The 21,596-nt window shown below is 36.3% G+C and overlaps 1 protein-coding gene across 4 annotated transcripts in view; it reads left to right on the top strand.

The window, feature by feature from the left end:
- Positions 1-21,550, top strand: part of CXADR (CXADR Ig-like cell adhesion molecule) — a 50,678-nt gene extending 29,128 nt beyond the window's left edge. The window contains exons 4-9 of one of the 4 annotated variants that reach the window (XR_006787232.1): positions 1,320-1,475; positions 2,512-2,634; positions 3,173-3,311; positions 4,621-4,804; positions 13,358-13,573; positions 21,147-21,550. Coding sequence is in view for 3 of the 4 variants with exons in the window: in XM_045852113.1 (XP_045708069.1) it covers positions 1,320-1,475; positions 2,512-2,634; positions 3,173-3,311; positions 4,621-4,885 (683 nt within the window). In the remaining variant the exon portion in view is untranslated. Of the gene's footprint in view, positions 1-1,319; positions 1,476-2,511; positions 2,635-3,172; positions 3,312-4,620; positions 8,872-13,357; positions 18,336-21,146 lie in introns of those variants that run through there. The other 3 variants (XM_045852114.1, XM_045852115.1, XM_045852113.1) reach the window with 3 other exon arrangements.
- Positions 21,551-21,596: the final 46 nt, after the last annotated feature.

Genomic DNA, 21,596 nt, shown 5'->3' with positions numbered 1-21,596 from the left:
ACCTTGCACTGCCCATCCCACACTGAGGAGGGTACGCAGTTGCTCAGTGTGGCCTTCGTCACCAGTTCTCCTAATCCAGCCTCAGAAATAGCATCGGATTCAGAACCAATCTCTGCTTCTTTTAGAGTCTCCTAGAATCCTTCAGAACCCCTCCTCTCTCGCTCCAGTGACACCCCACAGCTCCCAATAGTGCCTTCCTCACTGGTTAGTGAGTCTGGTTTGACAGACTACACACCTGCTCCTGGTCAGCTCAGTGAATCAGGCCCAAAGGTTGGAATCAGTGTTCACCGACAGATGAATAGATAGCTCAATTTACGTTGCAGTCCATGGAATACAACTCAGCAGTGAAAAAGAATGGACTTTTGAAAGAGACCACATGAATTTCTAAAGCCTTACAATGAATAAAGGAAGCAAGACAAAAGCAGTACTGTATTACTCCACTTCCACGACTCTAGAAGCAGCAGAACTAATCTGTGATGCTGAAAATCCCATGGGTGGCTCCTGGGGCCAGGGTTGTGGCTGAGGTAACTGCACCCAGCACGAGGGTGGCTTACGGGAGGATTGGGGTGGTGCTTAACGGGGCAGGGAGTGGGGTGTACGTGCATGCACACACACATTTGTCAAACACGATCAACTTACACTATTAAAATGTGTTAATTTTATTGTGTGTATATTATGCTTTAATCAAGTTCAGTAAGAGTACGAAATGCCAAGGTGTTAATCCAGTGTTGGGGTGAATTTCAGGCAATGGGGTTAACAGCTTCTCTAAACAGTGACCCAGAGAGACCTGGAATACAGCCTCAGATTTACGCTTTTGTAACACTGCTCTCTGGATGGTTTGGGGTTAATGTAATTGTGGAACATTAATTGGTCCTTAATTTCACCAAGTGAATTGTCCCTGTTAGCAGCATTATTCATTATGAATCCCCTGATGGGCACGGTAATGGCACCAGAGGGACGTGACGTGGCACATACTCCCATGTCAGGCACGGAGCACAGGGACCGGTTAGGAATGGAGGGGAAGAGGCTTGCTTGCTTTCCAGCGTGCCCATGGAATCAAGGGGCACAGAGACGCACCTGAGACCCTGCCGTTCCTCCCCGTGCCGTGGCTGCTCGCCTGAGCCCAGTCTTGCCTGTTTTGTGTTGGACAAAGCTGAGAAACTGTTGTTGACACCCTGCTGTAGTCTTTCGGTCTTCCCGGCTCTGAGCCTGGAACACGTGGTGACGAGTCAGGGGTCGGGCAGCATGCTCCGTGTTTAAGTAATCCTTGTAAACATGAAGTCCATTCTTTTGTGTAAAGTTATCATTTCTTTTCTCAGTTAAGCCTTCGGGTACAAGATGTTACGTTGATGGATCAGAAGAAATTGGAAATGACTTTAAACTGAAATGTGAACCCAAGGAAGGCTCACTTCCGTTACTGTATGAATGGCAAAAATTGTCCAACTCACAGAAACTGCCCCCAGCATTGATAACAGGTACCTCTGATGAGACAGTTCATACAATGTGCTGTTGATTTGAACTTAAACCTAATTGCTGGGGGGAGGGTGAATATATATATATATATATATATATTCCCCAAATATATATATATATATATATATATTCCCCAAATATATATATATATATATATATATATATATATATATATATATATATATATTTAATCCCCAAATACTTTCCCCTTTCTGTACAGAGCAATCAGGATTCTGTGGAAATTATTCAGTGTTTTATAATGACAATTTACTCTCATGTAGTATAAATAGATATATTTTTATAACAGTTTCACCGTTTTGGATATTATAATTGGTTCCTTTGGAATACATATATTTAATTGATGGCAATACTGACAGAAAATGTTCATGATTATTACTTAATGACTAAATTGTAGCAAGTGTTTCATGAGCCTAGATTCATGTTGAAGGTACTATAATTTACCCATGGTGTGTTTGTTAAAACAAAACAAAAACATCTCAAAAACACCTCTGTGACATTAACTAGAAAGTTACAAATTGGTTAAATCTGATTGCTCACTGTTATAACTGACCTGTTATGCAAACTGATCTACACTCTCCCCACCCTGGCTAGGTAGGATTTCTCTCAGCCTGTTTCTTTTTTTAAATTAGGAGACAAACCATATGACCCCTTCTGACTTTTTTCATGTATTTCTTTCCTCTTGGGGGTGGATGAGATGGCTTTTGCAAATCTTCCCACTGCACCAAAGAGCCTTTGTGGCACGGGATATTTTTTGTAATCAATATGGCTCTGCTTCAGCTGCGACTCTATGCGTGGAGAGGGAGGGCGTGTTTATTTTTGCCTTGATGCGAATGAACTGGAGGCACAGTCGCTTGCATTCTGGAGACACGCGTGCGTCTGCCTGGCAGCTTGTTCTGCACCCGGCTTCAGCCACTGTCCCTTTTGCTGGATTGTCAGATTTCATGGGGTTTGCCTTTACTGAGAACTCAGCTATCCTGTAAAAACGGGTTTTGCTGTGCCCCACCTTTCTTTTCACAGAAATGACGTCACCGGTCATATCGGTCAAAAACGCCACTACCGAGTACTCCGGGGTGTACAGTTGTACGGTCCGCAACAGAGTGGGCTCTGATCAGTGCGAGCTGCGCCTGGACGTTGTGCCTCGTAAGTACCTTCTTACTGTTCGTTGTGATAATGTTCGTTTCCCTTCTCTTTATATAGCGCCCTTTGATTCAGTCAGCAAGGCTATATAATGAGGACAAGTGGGTGCAGATTGTGAGCAAAGCACTTTATGGTTTGGTTATTAGCTTTCCTAAGTCACAGAAGGAAAAATTACATTTTATGAATGAAACCTCCATTATTGTAGCGCCATTAAGAAGATGAGTTGTCAAATCAACTCTTATACTGTGTTTTGCCATTATATTAATAAGTACAAACTATTTAGAACATTCTTATATGCCAACTCAGACAGCTGAGAATAGTAAAGTCTTTTAATCTGGTTTGATCGCATTTATGCTTGAAATGGATTCTACAGTTCAAAAGAAAGTTCTTTAGTGGATTTTTCCCCTTGGACCAAAATCTAATTAATTTGTCCTTAAAGTTAATATGTGGAATGAAATCGGTCTATCAATGTGTATCCTTACCTTCAATATGACTAAATATGTTTTCTTACCATTATTTCCTTATGAACATATTATTCTAGCCTCAAATAAAGCTGGGACAATTGCAGGAGCTATTATAGGAACTTTGCTTGCGCTAGCGATCATCGGTCTGATCGTCTTTTGCTGTCGTAAAAAGCACAGAGAAAAAAAATATGAAAAGGAAGTTCATCATGATATCAGGTAATTAAGTGACACAAGAGTTGACTGATGTATGCTAAGTTCATTATATCTGAAGGAATTAGTTCTCTTAACCATCCCAAGCGTGCACTCCTGTGAGAATTGGATAAAAGCTATAGCTCTTCCCCTCAACACATTTGAGAACTTTTACTTCCAATTTCAAGTATGTAGATCCAGCCAACCTCCACTGTGCCCTTGCCAAGCCCCTTTCCAATTCTGGACCCTATTTTAATAACTACTGCAAAATGGTTTATCTCACAACTATCTTCCCCAAATACAGTGCAGATATGAAGTTTTCAAAAATAAAAAAATGAACAAGATGTTGACATTTTTAAAAAAGACCTGATTGTGCCCTGGCTGGTGTGGCTCTGTTAGTTGGAGCATCAGCCTATAAAGCAGAAGGTCATTGATTCAGTTCCGGTCAGAAAACATGCTGGGTTTCGGGTTTGGTCCCTGGTCCCTGGTCGGGGCACATACTAGAGGCAGCTGATTGATGTTTCTCTCCCACACTGATGTTTGTCTTCCTTTTTTCCTTCCTTCCCTTATCACTAAAATCAATAATATGCCCTCTGGTGAGGATTTAAAAAAAAAAAAAAAAAAGACCTGATTGTATCAAGTGACATAAGTAGTATTTTTTTTAACATTCTAAACCAGTAGATCTTAACCACAAGTGGATGTTGGATTATAGAACTTCAAAAAATAACAACATATGACTTAAGTAACACCCAGGAATTGACATTTGGTAGATATGGGGTGCGGTCTGGGCTTTTGTATTTTTAAATGGCACCAGAGGTAACTCAGGTGTATATTCTTTGTCAGTCCATGGTGTAAAAATTCTTATGCCTGAATTCCCATTTACTACAGACTTGAATCTTCTGGGTATCAGCTAAGGTCTTAGATAATTAACTTGCATAACAGGGATTTTTTTTCTTTTTTTGGTAGAAATATGTCTAGGTATTAGTGCTTTATCAACTATAAAATGTTATATGACTCTAATTATATTACTTTGAGTAGTTGTACTGGAATATGAAAATATTTGAGGTTTGTTCCTTGCAAGACAACATAATGGAATCATAAATATTGTAAAAACCACCTTTTAATACTCATGAAGACAGGTACTCTGCAAATGATAACTTTGGGAGCGATACACAGTCGGTGACATTGTGTTTTGTCGCTCTTGCCTTTTTGTGTACCACACACACTTTTATATCCTTAACACTTAAATAGCCTCCACCCATGAGTCATGAGTTACTAAATTCTAGGTTCCTAGAAACCTATTCCTGGAGCTTTCATTGGGATCTTTGCTTTCTAGGGAAGACGTGCCTCCTCCCAAGAGCCGGACGTCCACTGCCAGAAGCTACATGGGCAGCAACCACTCATCCCTGGGGTCCATGTCTCCTTCCAACATGGAAGGCTATTCCAAGACTCAGTATAACCAAGTACCAAGCGAAGATTTTGACCGCGCTCCTCAGAGCCCGACTCTCCCACCTGCTAAGGTAGCTGCCCCTAATCTCAGTAGGATGGGAGCGGTGCCTGTGATGATTCCAGCACAGAGCAAGGACGGGTCGATAGTATAGCACCTCTGTGCCTTCCGTCTCTGTGCTCCATGCCGCTCTTCTCCTTTCAACATAGGAAAACCTGTTCTGTTCCAAATGTCGCTACCAGCCTCAGTAGATCAAAAAGTGAACCAGAAACTGCAGGAAATACCTTTCAAAAAGTTTTGTGTGGTTATATCAAAATAGTAAAGGCATGAAAGCTACTAAAGACAAATTTGCCATCTGAAAAAGATTTCCTTTAAGAGATTGACTTTGTAGGTTTCTAAATATCAATGGTTAGTAAGATGTAGCACTTTGGATATGAAATCATAGAGGAAGAAATTGGTGAACTTTCGTGCACACCAAGTTGATACTTGAATCATCTGAAAGTAGTGCTTTATTATTTCTACCATTATTTTTAGGATCCCTTTCTCAATTTATGACTGAAAATTGGTAAAGATAGTTCATGACAAAAACTCTTATATACCTTTATGTTTGTTCTTGTTTTTATAGCTTCTTGGAAAACTCTAAAGATGTTTGAAATAGCTCTAATAACATAAAAAAACACTACAGTGTTCTAGAAATGACTAGTTTACTTTTCAAGTCATTCATCGCCCTTGTTTATGAAATGACTTGTTAAGTATTTGATTGATAGACTGCTTCAGGCAACAGAGATGTAGTGAGCTCTTTTATATGCTAAAACAAAGGAGTGTCTTCGAATTTATTTAGAAAATTTGCTGTCAGCTACACAGAGCAGTGACACTAGGAGTTCAATAGCAAGGATGGATTTCGGGGATGAGTGATCAATACCTGAAGGTTTGTGGTCAGAATGGTGACCAGCCAGATCAAGGACGGAGTATTTTGCAGCTCCCAAATTAAGTGCTGGTTCTCTGCTTTAGGTCATATTTTTCTAATAAGAAAAAATTATAACTCATTTATTGTTTGACAGGTAACAGGTTGAAATTCCCTAATTATTGGTTCCAAATTTTAAAAGGTTTTTACTGGTTCGGCATTTTGTTGCTGTTTTTGGATGGTGTTGCATGTTATATGTTCTAGAAAAATGTAATTCCAAATTTGCCTTCCTGAATGCAGTTCCTGGAGGATGTTTTCTTCATAGACTTAGGACGACGAAAGACTTTTAGGCTAGTGTCCTCTGTCAGTTCTGTATTCCAGACGTGGAGGGTGTGCAGTTGCTATTGTGTGGCCAACATGTCTTTCTGTGGTTGCAGAAAATCAAGTTGAGCTTTGAAAAGTTTGAGTCTTAGTTTTGTGCAAGTGATTTATTCTTTAAGAAAAAAAAAGAAGGAAACGAAAGGAAAAGGAGTAAAAAGAATACTCCTAACTGCCAAATGTGTTAAATACTGTTTTAGTAGAAGAAAGTGAATTTATTGTATTTCCCTTAAGATTGTGAGGGAGTGTGGATATAGTAGCATGAGCCAACAATTTCTTTGTAGTAAATGAGGTCTGCAATAAATTATTTCACTAGCTCTAAAAGCCTTTCCCTAGATTTTTTAGGGATTTGGTTTCTGTTCATCTTTTTGGGTGCTGTGGTGGCTCATGCTGTATTATAAATTAATGTTGGCATGAATTTATGGCTAGGAAGAGTATTATGTACATTTTTAATGGTAAATTTAAGCTGAATGCCTGTGTAATGGATTAGTGTATAGTTTTACATATACGGAAGCATTTTTTTAAATAGATTTTAGCCTTACGTAATATTGGTTTTCTACTTGGTGTTAACGTTTTCATTTGTGCCTTTTGGGTAATTTAATTTTTATTATGAATTTCTGGTGCCTATGAGCTAGCTATCACCTAAGAGGTGCTTAGAGGTGAAGGTACTGTTCCTAAAAGCGCATCACTGTGACACCTTTCTGTCCTCACACTTTGTTTGCCTCCCCGTTTCCGTTCTTCCTGGATGCAAGTTAACAGATCGTGTTATTTACAAGGATTTTAAAATTTCAACCCCCCCAACACTCTTTTACTGTGTTTCTGATTTTATAACAGTAACTATTTTTGCACTCCAGATGACTGGTCTGTTTTGTACAAATAAATTTATATAATAGTGTAAGAAATAACAGCACAAACTTTCATAAACAACTTTTGGCCTTTTCTATTAGTTTTCATGTAATGAAGATTGTGCTATCAATGTAAGTAGAAATTACTACAAAAAAAAATGGACATATGTACGGCTTCCCTGGCCTTAGATTTCATAGTTGGTCTAGGATTTAGCTATAAGTATGTCAGATTCTCTTCCAGAAGCGCTTTTAGTTCAGGTCCATACTGGCTATACCCTGAGAAATATGCTTGTAAAAACCAGTTATGGAACCTGAAGAGACCTACTGGGCATGATGAAGTTTAAAGGACAGAATTAAGTTTTAAACTATGTCTTCAGCTACTCTCATTGTAAATTTCAGTTAATCCAAAAGTCAGAGAGTTCTGATTGACTTCTTAAGTAATTCTCACTGATATTTTCAGTTGAACCGGAGATCAAATATTTGTTCTAGAATTGTGACCAGTAATCAAGTGACTCAACAAAAATTGTTATTCAAGCATTTCCGTTAGAGTTTAACATCATCAGTCAAGGGTGACACTGCATCGTTGAGGCAGCCTAAGAGATTCGACAGCATCTTGTTGAGTCACACAAGATAACTTGAAGTGATACCATAAAAGATGTAGTTCTGTGCTTTGAATGTATAGTTTGCAGGTATTCATTTTCTTATTGGCAACTTTACCTAATATTCTCATTAGAAGGAAAACTCAAAACAAAACAAAACCCTTCCATGGAGTTGTTACAATGAAAACACAGCCAAAGTGTGTCTTAGGGGGAGGTTAATGAAACACAATTAGATTATTGGTATGAATTAATGTCTGATTTTTATTAAAATGATCATTTTCAAGATTGAGTATTGTAAATTAGGAGTAAGTGAAGGGGCAAGTCAACATCTTGATTAAATATAAAAAGAACTCATTGCATGAAGTTGGATATCAAATTCTATAACGTATGGCTTTTTAAAATAACCATTCTCTGTCTCTTTCTGTGAGTGCAGCATGTAAATTTGAAGTTATATAAAAGTGTAAAGTTTTTCCTGATTTCTTTTCATCTCCACAGTGTTTAGGGCCTTCAGATGCCTTATTCCAGTGTGAACAGAAAAAGTCCATATCATGTGGTTAATGCTTTGATGTGTCTGTTATGTGAGGAGTAGTTTGCAGAAAATGTTGGCACCATTTTTACTCTTAGTGACTTGTGATGTTATATTATTATATATATATATATGTACATAAATCTTTGTAATATTCTGTGGTTAGTATAAATGTTCTGGGCAAGTTTTAATATTTCAAATGCCTTTCAAATGCCTTTGGATATTCTTGCAATAAAGGCAACATGTTCTGCAGTTGGATTTTTTGTTGTTTGCCTGTTCTGGCACTAAAATATGGTCCATAACTGAACACAAGTTCTACTGATTAATGTTATAGAAGCAGGGAAGAATAACAAATTTGTGAATTGCAGTTCTGTGTACCTTATGGATAGTAACACCAGCAAGTATTTGATCTTATGGATAGTAACACCAGCAAATATTTGCTGCCTCTGGCTTCTCACTGTGAATTAAAATCAAGTTTTACAAAATAGCCTGTTCTGTAATTTAAGAGTGTGGAGAATATCTCTTGGGTTTGCTTTGTTCAAGAACACTAAAATCTCCAATCAAGGAAGACTTGGTGTTTTCTACTTTGAATAACACAAGCATTAAGAGAACCACAATTCACTGATGCACTTATTCTCATCCCTAACTGTGAATTTTTGTAATAAATACACTTGTACTACTGAGAAAAATATTTTGACACTTCATATATGCAAGTAGAGAATTGATAGTGTCAGTATCAAAAATGCTTTTTGTATTTAAAGTTTCTGGCTTAAATATCCAATGGTGCAGCAGATTTTGAAATTTGTAAGAACAAAATTTGGTTAAAAAAGCAAGAACTTGCTCTAGTTTTGTGACCTTGTGTACTTTTAAAATAAAATCAAGAAAGTAGTTCTCTGCCTCATGGTGTGGCTTCATTGTGCCTTTAAGAAGATGTCTACTTTATCAAGCTTCAGTTTCACCTTCCTCCCTGTTTCCTGAGCCCAGGTTTTCTCCCCCCGCCACCCCCTGAATCCTTTATTAAACAGAATGAAGGTCAGAACAATCACACATCAATGGAAACATGTGAAACATACATATATGTTTCCCCACTCTGCAGGTACATGACCATACATGACATAATATTTGGGGTTGAAACTCCAAAGTTTGGTGATCATTTCACAGTGTTTTACAGTGCAAAGTCAAAGCAGTATTCAGCTGCATTTGAAAATGTTCATGCATATATGTACTAAACATATCTGGTTCTGGTTTAAAGCTACTTTCATTGACTTTAAACATCGATTTCAGAAAAAAACAGGATGGATAGTAATGAGTGTGAGAAGACGTTGTTAGGAATATTTTGTTTGTACAATACTATAGTTTCTCAATATTTTGGGCTGAATAGTTCTTTGTTGTAGGGGACTGTCCTGTGCATTATAGGTTGTTTAGTACCATTCCTGGTCTCTACCTACTAGGGACCAGCGGCCTTGTCCCCCCCCAACCCCCACAGATATGACAACCAAAAGTGTCTCCAGATGTTTCCTAACGTCCACTGGGGTAGAGGGCAAAATCCCCTCACCCCCCAGGTTTAGAACAACTGGTTTGTACTAACCTTAGATACTCTACTCAGAGATTAAAATGAGAAGAGCATAGGCCTTGGAGTCAGACGTGTTTGAACACCATTCTTTGCTAGACACTTTACTTAGCTTTGATTTCCTAGTTCTTAAAATAGGGATAAAAATACCTACATCATGGGATGTTGGAAGATTTTAAAGAAATAAAATTGATATAATGAAAAGTCTTTGCATTTGTTCCTGGTAGACAGGATGCTGAAAATAATACACAGATTTTCAAGGAACCAAGATTACAATAAAATATACTAAGTTAAGCTACTGAGTATAATTTATTGCCTTTAAATTTAGACCATATTTTAATCTTGCAGTTCTAAAAGCCAGATCATATTTCTGGTTAATTAAATACCAAGTAGCAAAACCAATGTAATTGAAACAAAACCGTATGTAAAGTAATTTGTTATTAAATAAGTGGTTTAGTTTTAAGGCTTCAGGCATAATCAAGTATAATTTCTAAATGTAATAAGGGCAACAGAGAAAGATTCAGAAAGCAGTCCTAAGAACTCAGCTCAGTTTTCCTTGCTGGTATTTCTGAAGTATAAATCAAATGATTTGTTAAATGATTTTCTTCTATGTTTGATAACTATAGGAGAAAAAAGTCATCCTAGGGTAACTACAGAAAAAAAAAGAATTTCATGAGTTAATGAAGAACTGAGAAATTTCAGTCTAGTTAATCAAGGACTAGCTCTTTGATCAGTGTGCTTCTCATTTCACTGCTGAGCTGTAAAAATTCTGACTCTAATGAAGAATGAGGGAGGTGGTAGAAGATCCAGGAAATACTCAAGTAAAAGCCTAATGCCGGTCTCCAACAGGATCCTAAAAGCCATCATGTTCTTTTCTTGCCCTGAGTCATTGTCCCCAGTCCTAGTGGACTGGTTGTCTTAAAATGTAAATAAAAACATGTTAAAATCCAGATCATCCTAATCTGACACAAAAGGTATCTCATGGTCCATTCCATTTCTCTCCAGTTTGTTTTCCCCACACCTCCAGGTGCAGCTCTACGCTCTGGGGCTTCATGGGTTGTGCACTTGCAACTTCCTCAACCAGACAGCAGCCCCTCCGTGTTTACCTTCCCAGGGCATGTTTGCCCTACAAGTTCAGACAATTCCAAATCCACTCTCCTTTAAGTCATTGTTTCTGATTCGTACCCATGCCCTCCATTCACATGCCAATTTAGGGGTGTGTCTGAGCCCTTAACATTGCTAGTACAGGTCTCTTATGTATTTATTCTAATTACTTAACACATTTAATCTATCTCCTTTATGAGTTTGAACCGAGTTTATTCACTTTTATCTCTAGTTCCTAACTCTGATATATTATAGCTCAGAAAATACTGAATGGATTTTTAGAAAAGAAATGGCATTAGGGGGCAAGAATGCATTCAATAAGTTCACATCATATGGTCCGTAAGACACCTGGTCTGGTTTCCCCCCCGAAGGCAGTATCGAGAGAGAGAAAGTGAGGGTGAGTACACGTGGTGACCAAGTCTGCCCGTGGCTTGAAAAGTGAACTTGCACAAATACAGAATGGGGTGAGCTGACTCAACAGGAGCCAACTTAAAAACAGGAAAAAAAACGAATGATGAAAACTTGAGAAAGTGGAAGAACATTTTAGAAAGAAGTTTCTAAAACCCTTCCTAGATTCTGAGGAGGTCTGGAGTGAAGCCAGTGGCCGTTTCTCTCCCAGCCTTTCACAGCCGGCCCTTCACTGCCATGCTTCGGCGTGCACCTCCAGTTTTTTCCTTTGAAAAAATAAGGTTTTAGACACTTGTTTTTTAATTGAACATATCCTCTGAGATTGTTCTACATCTGTGTTATCTATTTTCTGTTATCTGTACATCTATCTACCTATCTTACTTGTTTTTAAAACTGTAATGTTTACATCAGAGAGATGACATTGTAACTCATTTAACCAGCCTCCAATTGATGGCCATTTAAATTGATCCCATCTTTTTGATGCAGTGAATAAAATTTTACAAGCAGTATGTTTGTCCAATGTATACATCATTATGTATGTGTGTAAATATATCTTTAAGGTAAATTTCTAGGAGGGGTGTTGAGTACAGAGTAGTTTGGTAACTATTATTAAAGTAGCTTTGTCAGTGTTGTAGCAGCTGATGCTAGCAATGGATGAGAGCGCTGGTCTCTCCCCAGTCCTCACCAATACTCTTACCCAACGTTTTGATCTTGCCCGATCTCCAAGAAGAAAATTATCTTATGGTTTAAAATACTGTTACTTGTTTAGTTGAGCATCTAATGTTTAAAAACCATTTGAGAACTATGTTCCTATGATTCGCCCATTTTTCTTTTATATACTGTTAAATTGGAGCTCTTAAATATATTAAAAGTAGCCCTGTGTGATATGAAAACTTTTTTTGCTAGGTTATCCTTTTCCTTTGACTTTGCTTTTGGTCTTATCCTTCTGACCATGAAATCCTAATTCTTCCTAAACTGTCATATTGGTTCAACCCGACTTCTCCCTCCTTGAAATTATACCCTCAAAGAGAGATGAGGATCGCCTACCTATCTTTTCATGTATCTGTTTCCTTTCTCTAAGCAGATGTGTTTCCTCAAAGGTGGAGGGAGCGTGTTCACACTTAAATCTTCCAGTCATGCCCTGGCCAGTGTGGCTCAGTTAGATGGAGTGTCGTCCCATAAACTGAAAGTTTGCAGGTTTGATTCCCAGAGCACATACCCAGGTTGTGGGTTATTACCCCAGCTGGGGCGCTTGTGAGAGGCAACCAATCAATCTCTCTCTCCCCCTCCCTCCCCCCTCCCTCCCTCCTTTCTCTGAAAACAATGAAAAGAAGTGTCCTCAGGTAAGGCATGAATGCATGAATGAATGAATGAATGAATGAATAAGTAAATAAATAAAGTTCGGCATGTAATAGATTCTCAGTAGTCTTTCCTGATGATTTGCAGCAGTTCTGGCTACGCTCCTGTCAAGCCATCGCCACGTGTATTCCCGTCACTGTGTGTTCCTTAATTTATCTTTTGTTTCTTCAAGTTCCTGGAGTTTTTGCCTAAAGCAGTTTTATGAAATCAGCACAAACTGAACTAATGAAGAAAATTAGATATCTTGCACTTGAAAAGATGTGTCTAGGTCATGGGTTAGGCCAGCTGTCACACTCCGTTTCAAGTTGAATGTTGGCTACCAGCAGTGTGCTCTTTTGATGTTGCTAAGTAGGACGTTTTCTTCTCACGTACCACAGAACTGTCAACAATGAGAACATTTCTAGGGGAACAGTAGAACGACCTGGCAGTGCTGAGAGGAGACAGTAGGATAGATAGAAAAAGAAGACTTGCAACCAGTCAGAAAATCATAGTCCTCCAGCATCAGCCTCCACCAGTCGTTCCATCTGGTGACAAGGAAGGGGCATTTTCCTTGTTCACAGAAATAACAAAACACAAAGTAAAATAATCCTGTGAAAAGAAACATGATCTCTGCCCAACCAACTAACAGATACTGTCTGCTGTGTCCAGGGCAAAGTAAAGACGCAGCCCTAACAGGGCTTTATGAACATGTTTATGTGCCTTCAGTTTAAACTTTTCGTAGTAAGAGCAAAATATTTGTGATGTAGTTAAGAATATTGATATAGTTCAAATTTTGTAAAAACATCCTCCCCCAAAAAACATCCATAGGCTATAGTATCTAGTTCAATATCACTGTATGAAAAAAATCAAGGTTCATAAAGGTTTTGCTTTTTCAAGGCCATAGTTAGGAACAAAATCCAAGTCTCCTGATTCCTGGTCCATTGTTTTTTCTAGGGGTCTTGAGTCCTTGGCAGTCCCAGCCCTGAGAGAACTATATGAAAGGAAAGAAGAGAAGAGTTAGAGTGTATGGCTCTCTCTGACTGCTCACTCCAACACTCCCTCCCTGCAACACTAGCCTGGGAAAAGGCCAGGGAAAGCAGAGCCGACTCTGGCCTAACCAGTGCCCTCTGCCCCCCGTGCAGAACTGGCTCACCCCTGCCGAATGCGCACGTAAGCATCCACAGCTGCACTCTTCTCGATGCTGTGGTGTCCCCAGCGGGTATATGATTGACAAGAGTCTGCTTTGTTTGGTACCAAGCCTGTTTATGCTTGTTGTGTTGCTGATTGCATAATTTGAGTAAATTGTACATAATTTGGGCAAAAGTAGTAGATATGGTGAAGATAACATATCTGAGGAAATGACTCTGCTGGCAATTGCTTTAAAAATATGTTGTTTTCACTCACTTCAAAGAAACCAAACTTTACATTAAGACTGATATAATATGGATGAAGTTTTATAAAGAAAGCAGGCACTCCTAGCACCAGGCCCATACTCTAAGAAAAATTATTTACATCAAAAATTTGGTGACTGAAAGTATACTGATAAATTTTAAACATTTTAAAATGTTTAAGGGATGTATAGTTTTTAATGGTTTTTCACTTAAACTTTTTTGATTGGCACTACTGTGTCAGGGAAGAGGGATTTTACTGTAAATCTGCATGTGAAATCCCTATCAAAGATCTGTATTTTAACTTTTTTTGTGTATTCCTTTCCAGATTTCACAGTATCAAGTATCACAACTAGTATTCAAAGTTATTTACCAAAAGATCTTAACTATCAATATCAGATTTTTAAGTATTGTCTTTTATCATTGGGGAACAGTAGAAAACATGAAACAGTGAGGTTTTACTTAGTAAATACTCAGATGACAAAAGTGAATTTTACATTTTTCATGTTCCAGTCCCTTTAGACAAAATTCAAACATTTTAAATATACTTTCAAGTTTAATCAGTAAATTTTGTTTCCTTAGAAGAAACATTTAATGGATGATCTATAAGATATGAAAACAATTGTTTTTTCCATTGAATTAAGTAAAACAAATAGCCAACTAATCACACTGGCTGTTTTCTGTTGAGTTTTACAGCTTTACTTATCAATTTGACTCTAAAAAATTTGTCGTCTATAATTTTCTATGTGTGATTTCAAAAAGTTGGCAGCTTTGTTATAAGATCAGTTTGCCTGTTTCTGAACTTGAATAATCCCTTCCCCCCACTCCATTCTCAACAAAGGTGGTATGGTATATATTTAGATATATGATTGAAAAGACATTTCCAAAACTGATCTGTAGCTTAATATCTAATGATAAAGATGGGTTAAATCAATTAAGGCACATATATATGAATACCATGAAACTATTAAAAATTGTGTCTAAAGAATCAGTGTCATAATTCAGTGTTTCACATTTTCAAATCATGTGACAGTAAAATGAATGTATTTCATCATGACAAAACAGTATGGGAGAATGTAAATTAAAAACTCCCTCTTTGAACATTCCCCGTCCACTAAAATATTAACAGTGGTTATCTTTGCTAAATGGACTATAGGTGATATGAAAGATCTTTCTCTGCTTTTAACTGTTTTTCCTTAAATTAACATTACTTGTATTAACAGAAAAATAATTCTAATAAATAATTTTTGTGTATAATTATGGCATAGTTAATTAAAATTCTTAATTACCGGTGACAATTTCTATGTGTAGATCCACAGGAAAAGCAGTGATTTAAACTAACCACTAATGCTTATCATGGAGAAGGGAGAAAAGGGAGATTAATATTTGTGAACACAACTTTTAGCTTGGGAGTTGGAAAGGAATATCTGATGCCCTCTTGTGGCGGATAATTTTTCAAAGGTGATTTGTTTCTTTTCATTGAAATCCTGTTTAAACCAAGAAAATACCAAAATATCTATTTTATTGCTTTCCAAATGACATAAAAAGAAAACAGAAAAACACTATCATTACCAATTTAAGGGGGACCATCATTCCCCTTGTTAATGACAGAGAACTGGAACCATCACTCCAGTCCTCCGTCTAGCTGCTAAAAGCAGGCGCCCTGGAGTCACACTGCTTGGGTTTGAAGTTCCTGTCACTTGGAGCAACTTGCAGGAATACTCCAAGACTCAGTTTCAATGATAAACCTGCTAAATTCTATTATTATCCTCATTTTTTTGCATCTATTTTCACCTGTCATACAACATGGTGGGCAATTTTGCACAGCAGTAGTCACAGATTATTCTTGTATTGGCCATGTGCTCTTACATAGTATGAGTTATAATCTTTTATTATGGCAAATAGTGCTGAATCAACCGTACATTGATATTTATACAACTGCAAAAGTATTTTCATAGGTTATCTTCTGGATGTATAGAATTTGAATTACTGGGCAAGAGAATATACACATTAAAAATTTTTTGACATTGTCAATTGCCTTCCCCAAAGAATGCAAACCACAGTCTTTTGAATGGTTCAGTTTGTTAGGTGAAAAATGGTACTTCATGGTTTCAGCTTTTATTTCCCTTGTCATTAGTGTGCCATTAGCACGTCTTCTGTTTTTAGCCATTTGTATTTCTTTATATTTGGTTCTGCTAAATAAGTATGTGTAGAAGGTTTTTGTATATTAAGAATGTTAATTAACTTTTAAACATTTTTTGGAAATTTTCTCCCTTTGGAAATTTGTTTTTTAACTTAAGTTATGATGTCTTTTGATATGCAGTTCAAATTTTTTTTTAATTCCAAATCAGCAATCTTTCTATCATCACAGGGAATATTTTCCTAAGCTAAAGCTTGTAAATATCTCATGTATTTCCTCTGTACTTTTATAGTTTAATAATTTATATTTTATCTTTAATCTATCTGGAACTTTCATGGTTTGAAGTAGGAATTTAAGTCTTAAAAATTCATAGCCAAATATTTAGTTTACTACTAATTTTTTATTAGTGAATATTTTTAACTGGTAAATACATTCACATAAACTTCTTTATATAGTTATGAATTGCCTAATGTTTCTGTCAATGACATACCACATATATATACAATAGTGACATAACATACAGACTAAGTTTAGTAGGCTGTATTATCTAGGTTTGTGTAAGCATACTCTATAATATTCGCAGGACAAAATCACCTACTGATACATTTTTCAGAATGTATCTTCCTTGTTATGGGGCACATGGCACCTGATTGTATCAATATTTCTGGTTCTGTACTAGTAATTCTATAAGTAGTATATTAGTTCACTCCTGGGTTATACTTTAGAGTCTATAAATTAGAAGGAAAGACAGTCCCTGTCCATTGTTCTTTTTTAAAAAATTCTTGGTTATTCTTGAAAATTATTCTTCCATGTAAACTTAAGTCAAGTTTTTGAGTTCCATTAAAATTCCCTGAGATCTTGATTTATGTTGACTTTACATATGAATTTGGAAAATAATGTTTTTATAGTATTGAGTCAATTTAGAAATGTGGTACATTCTTTGTCAGTTTTTTTTTCTTTTGGCAAATTTTTATAAATATTTCTCTATCAGACTCACACCTTTCTATTTGTTTTTAAATACTCAGTACTCTTTCTTAATGATAGGAATTTATCTCCCACAAAGTACTATTTACATTTTTTATCACGAAATCATGTAATACATAATTGGGAACACTACCACTCTATTATAAGCATTTATTATTTTGAAATATTTTCTTCTAGACACTGTATGATCAACAATAAAACGTAACCACATTGCAACCATTTAATTCAGAACTGTAACAGATTGCCCTCAAAACGTACATGCAATTTGGTTATCAATGTATAGTATTAAAAAATAAATCCACCAAACATGTCAAGTGCTTTTAAAAATGTTTCTTTACCCTTCCAGTTATAATTTTCAGTATAAAAATAATAATGCTTAGCATAAAAATCTAGACTGAAGTGCACAATGTAGAAAAATAGTTTTCTGTATCTGCCCATCTTCCCCTGCCTCTGAGAACACTAGTTTTAACAATTGGGAATTTATTTTTCCAATGTTGGTACCATCCTAGACACAATATTTTTATTTCTCTACTTGCAATATTTCCCCACCTTGCAACATTCTATTCCATGTTATTACCAATTAATCGTTTGTGACTGTATTTTCCAGTGTGTTTTTGAATAGACATTTGTATTTTAACTGTTCACCTATTGGTGGCTACTCGAGTTTTTGTTATTTTTGCCATTATCTAGGTAAAAGTGCAATGAACACTTTTATTTAGACAATGGCCTCCTTGTTTGAGTGATTCTGTAGGTGAATTTCTAGAAGTACAGCTGGTTGGTCAAAGGACATATGCATTTACATTTTAACTGCGCTTCAGAAAAGTTATACTCCTTTAAACCTGTACTAACACTGTATTATGTTTCATCACACACTTTCATCAACACTGGGCATTTCTGATCTTATGATTGCCAAAATAAATCTGCTTTAATTACTAGTGAAGTTCATACCGTTTATCAGTCATGACACTAAATTGTATACTTAAGTTAACCACTAAACTTCTAGCCTGGTTAGAAATGCTTGCCACCTATATTCCCTATAGGTTTACCATATATTGTATACACATTAATATATGCAATATTTTAAAACATCCATAAGCCAAGCTGTGGATGTCTGTCATAATACTTAGTATTTTCCCGTCCTGTGAAATTACAGCAAGGCTCCCAAGGCTTCCATACTTACAAAGGTCATTTCTGCAGTTTTTCCTTTTTTGAGGGTAGAAATAAAATTCAGTATTTTTGTGTTGATCATGTGCTTTAAGGAATAAATAAGCCACCCTAAGCAGTGGTGTATCTACTGCAAGTCCTAATAGTGAATTAGCTTTTTTTTTAAGGATTATATTTATTTATTTTTAGAGAGGGGAAAGGAGGGAGAAAGAGAGTGAGAAAAAATATGTGGTTGACTCTCACACACAGCCCCACTGGGAACCTGGCCTGCAACCCAGGCATGTGACCTGACTGGGAATTGAACCAGCAACCCTTTGGTTCTCAGGCTGGCACTCAATCCACTGAGCCACACCAGTCAGGGTGTGATTCTGTTTTAAGGGTCAGATGTACTCCCTTTTAAATTATACGAAAGAGCACAGGAATCTGGAAGGTGCCTAATGCTATTAAATTGGGAGGTAGGAGATGCTTTCTGCAGTGAATAAAGTGTGCACATTTTGAACAGATATGTAGAGCCTCTTCAACTAGTGCTTGTGTGAGTTTTCCAGTATGAATTGATACCATAAAGCTCCATCTGTAATCCAGGGATGTTTTCCGTGGCGCCCCAGTGTTACTTCCTCACAACTGGAATACATACTCTGGAAAATACCTGAAAACATTGTACACTATGTTAAATCACAGATAACTAAGAAAAAAGGAATTGAAGCTTGTGATACACTTGGGCCTTACTAATAGCACGAATTCTCTGTGTTCTTTCCCCTTGACCAGTCAATGGTACAGCTTTGCCATCTCAATTGGGCTGCAATTTCTCTCACAATTTGATTTAGTTCAAGCAAATAAAATGACTGTCAAGTTATTAGTCAATGCCTTTCCAGAAATATCTGAATAGTGTGTGAAAAAGGAATTTTGTCAAGACTATTAGATATTAATCAAGATATTTTCTTTTTTCTCACTTAATAAAATCTTTGTTTCTTCCCTTTTTATTCAAATCTGGCTTGATGTTAAACATTCTCACAAGTTTTAAGAGGTGATAGATTTTCTAAGTAATGAAATGAATAAAGGCATCAAGAGCATGGGCTTCACAAAGTACAGCTTGGTTAGGGCTTTCTTACTTAGCTTTCTGTGATTCTAGGTGTTTTTAACTTCTCTGAAAGTCCTTAAGTTAACTGAAATAATACTGATATCTACCCTCATGGGATTATTATGTGGAATAAACAAGTTACTGGCACATAGTAATAAAATATTTAATTTTAATTTTTTTAATTTTATTTTAATGTAATAAAATATTAAATAGTTTTACCTGTACAATGGCTATCCTGACAAGATAAATGCACATCATATGTGTTTGTAAGTATTTTTCCCTCTTCCCAATCACTAAGAAATTATTTTAACAGGGATAGCGGAGTAGAAAGTCAACATGAATGCTTTATCAGCTTAAAATCATAGAAGTTTGCTAAAAAGTTAAATACTTTGAAACAAATATTATACACTAAAAAGCCAGAAGTATTGTACTTATTGGTGTAATAAAATTTACCAAGAGTTTTTAAAAATTTCTATGTCCAAGTTTAACCTCTAAATTTAGAACTTTACAATTGTATCTACAAATGCAAAATAAAAGAATTAAGGCAATTATCATTCACTCACAAACCACTCCTGTTAAAACCTGCCTGATAAGGCTTTCAAGCTATTATGCAGCCACACTTTATCTTCATTAGAACAATCCTAGTCATATAAGAGAGACTTCAGACATCTTACAACTTAGTGCTATTTACCACTGAAAGTTAGAAACTTTTGTATCCCATGCTTACTAGACTGACTTGAAGACCCAGGAGAAAGATGCTGAGAAAGATGATCTTCATTAGAAATGGATTGGAGCCCTAGCTGGCATAGCTCAGTGGATTGAGCGCAGGCTGCGAACCAAAGTGTCGCAGGTTCAATTCCCAGTCAGGGCACATGCCTGGGTTGCAGGCCATGACCCCCAGCAACCGCACATTGATGTTTCTCTCTCTCTCTCCCGCCCTTCCCTCTCTAAAAATAAGTAAAATCTTAAAAAAAAAAAAGAAAAGAAATGGATTGGAAAAACTATATTGATAACAGCTTTCTTTTGCTTTAAATTAATTTTAGGACAAAGTGTGGGGGGGTGAACTGAAATAAAAGCTGGAAATCTCTACAGGTAGTTCATCTAATATACAAGTTCAAAATCAGCATTTTCTCCTACACACCCTGCCATTTAGTCATCAAAACAAATAAGAGATTTAGATTTTACAGTATCTTATATGGAAAGGTCTGGATACTAGAGGTGTACCCAAAATACTTCCTTTTATGACAGTATGGTAGTATACTTCTGATTTTCCCAACAAGCTTCTAATTACATGAGCAAACTTAAATGCTAACTCCATGACAAAAATACTTGAAACCTGTCACCTTTACAACTGACCACAAAGCTGCCATTACCACATAAAACTCTCTCAAGTTTTAAAAACTAAAACTTAAATACAACTAATCTGCCTGGTGATGCTAATTACCCCTAGAAAAGTAAACTGAAGTCTGAACAGGCATCCACTATATACAGGGGTAGACAAAAGTAGGTTTACAGTTTGCTGTATGGTACATACAATGATAATAAATTTTCATATACTCACAACTAAAAACTTACTTTTGCCAACCTCCTGTATTTCTGGAAGAAAAGTAGATATGGTTTGGAAATATGTTAATAGCTGTGTATGTCTTTATCAAAGAGTACAATAACATTAAAACAAGAAAAGTATCTAAGGTTTAAAATTAAGCATTACATTGATTTTGCAAACTTCATTTTCATACTTTAAAATCTTTTTGAGCTACATATCCTTATGATTTGTGTACTTCTCTGGTATCCTATACCTCAATAGAACTTATCAGAAAAAATGACAACAGGAATACTTAAAATGGCCAGGCCATCTAATGACTAGCAAATAATGATTTCTCTAAGTTAAATAATTTAGATGTTAGAGATGGAAAAAATTATTGATCTTAGTGTTTTAAAATTTACTTTGGGAACCAAATTCTTATACCTCCTTTTCTCTTTTTGTAGTCCGAGTACACTTACAAGACTGATGGAATTACAGTGGTATAAATAAGAAGGACCACTGAAGAATCCTAAGTACTGTTCTATTTTGCTTTATTTTGGACCTCTACTAAAGACTTCAACATGTTGGGCAAAAGCACATGGCACAGAAATTAGAGTGGCTGAAAGGACATTTCTGCTTTATGCAACAGCATTATGCACATAAGTCAAATGCCATACCAAATTAGTATAGGGCAAATTCTTGGTTAGGAAAATTCTATGTACAGTGACTTTAATATTTTGAAAGATGTTTTATGTTTATATTTTCAACAAGCTACTAACAAATTTTAGACTTTTTATATACTTATTTTGATATTGTAGCCTTTGGGGAAAGTATGGTTTTTTTATAAAGTTGATTTTTTTAAAGGAAATGTTTACCTTTTTTCTTTGCTAAATGTTTAATTAAACAATGAAGTG

Source organism: Phyllostomus hastatus, unplaced genomic scaffold (genome assembly GCF_019186645.2).
Source record: "Phyllostomus hastatus isolate PE091 unplaced genomic scaffold, TTU_PhHast_1.1 phas_contig_86, whole genome shotgun sequence".
Classification (NCBI taxonomy): domain Eukaryota; kingdom Metazoa; phylum Chordata; class Mammalia; order Chiroptera; family Phyllostomidae; genus Phyllostomus; species Phyllostomus hastatus.
Note: the sequence above shows the minus strand (reverse complement) of the source record. Positions and strands in the feature narration are given on the sequence as shown.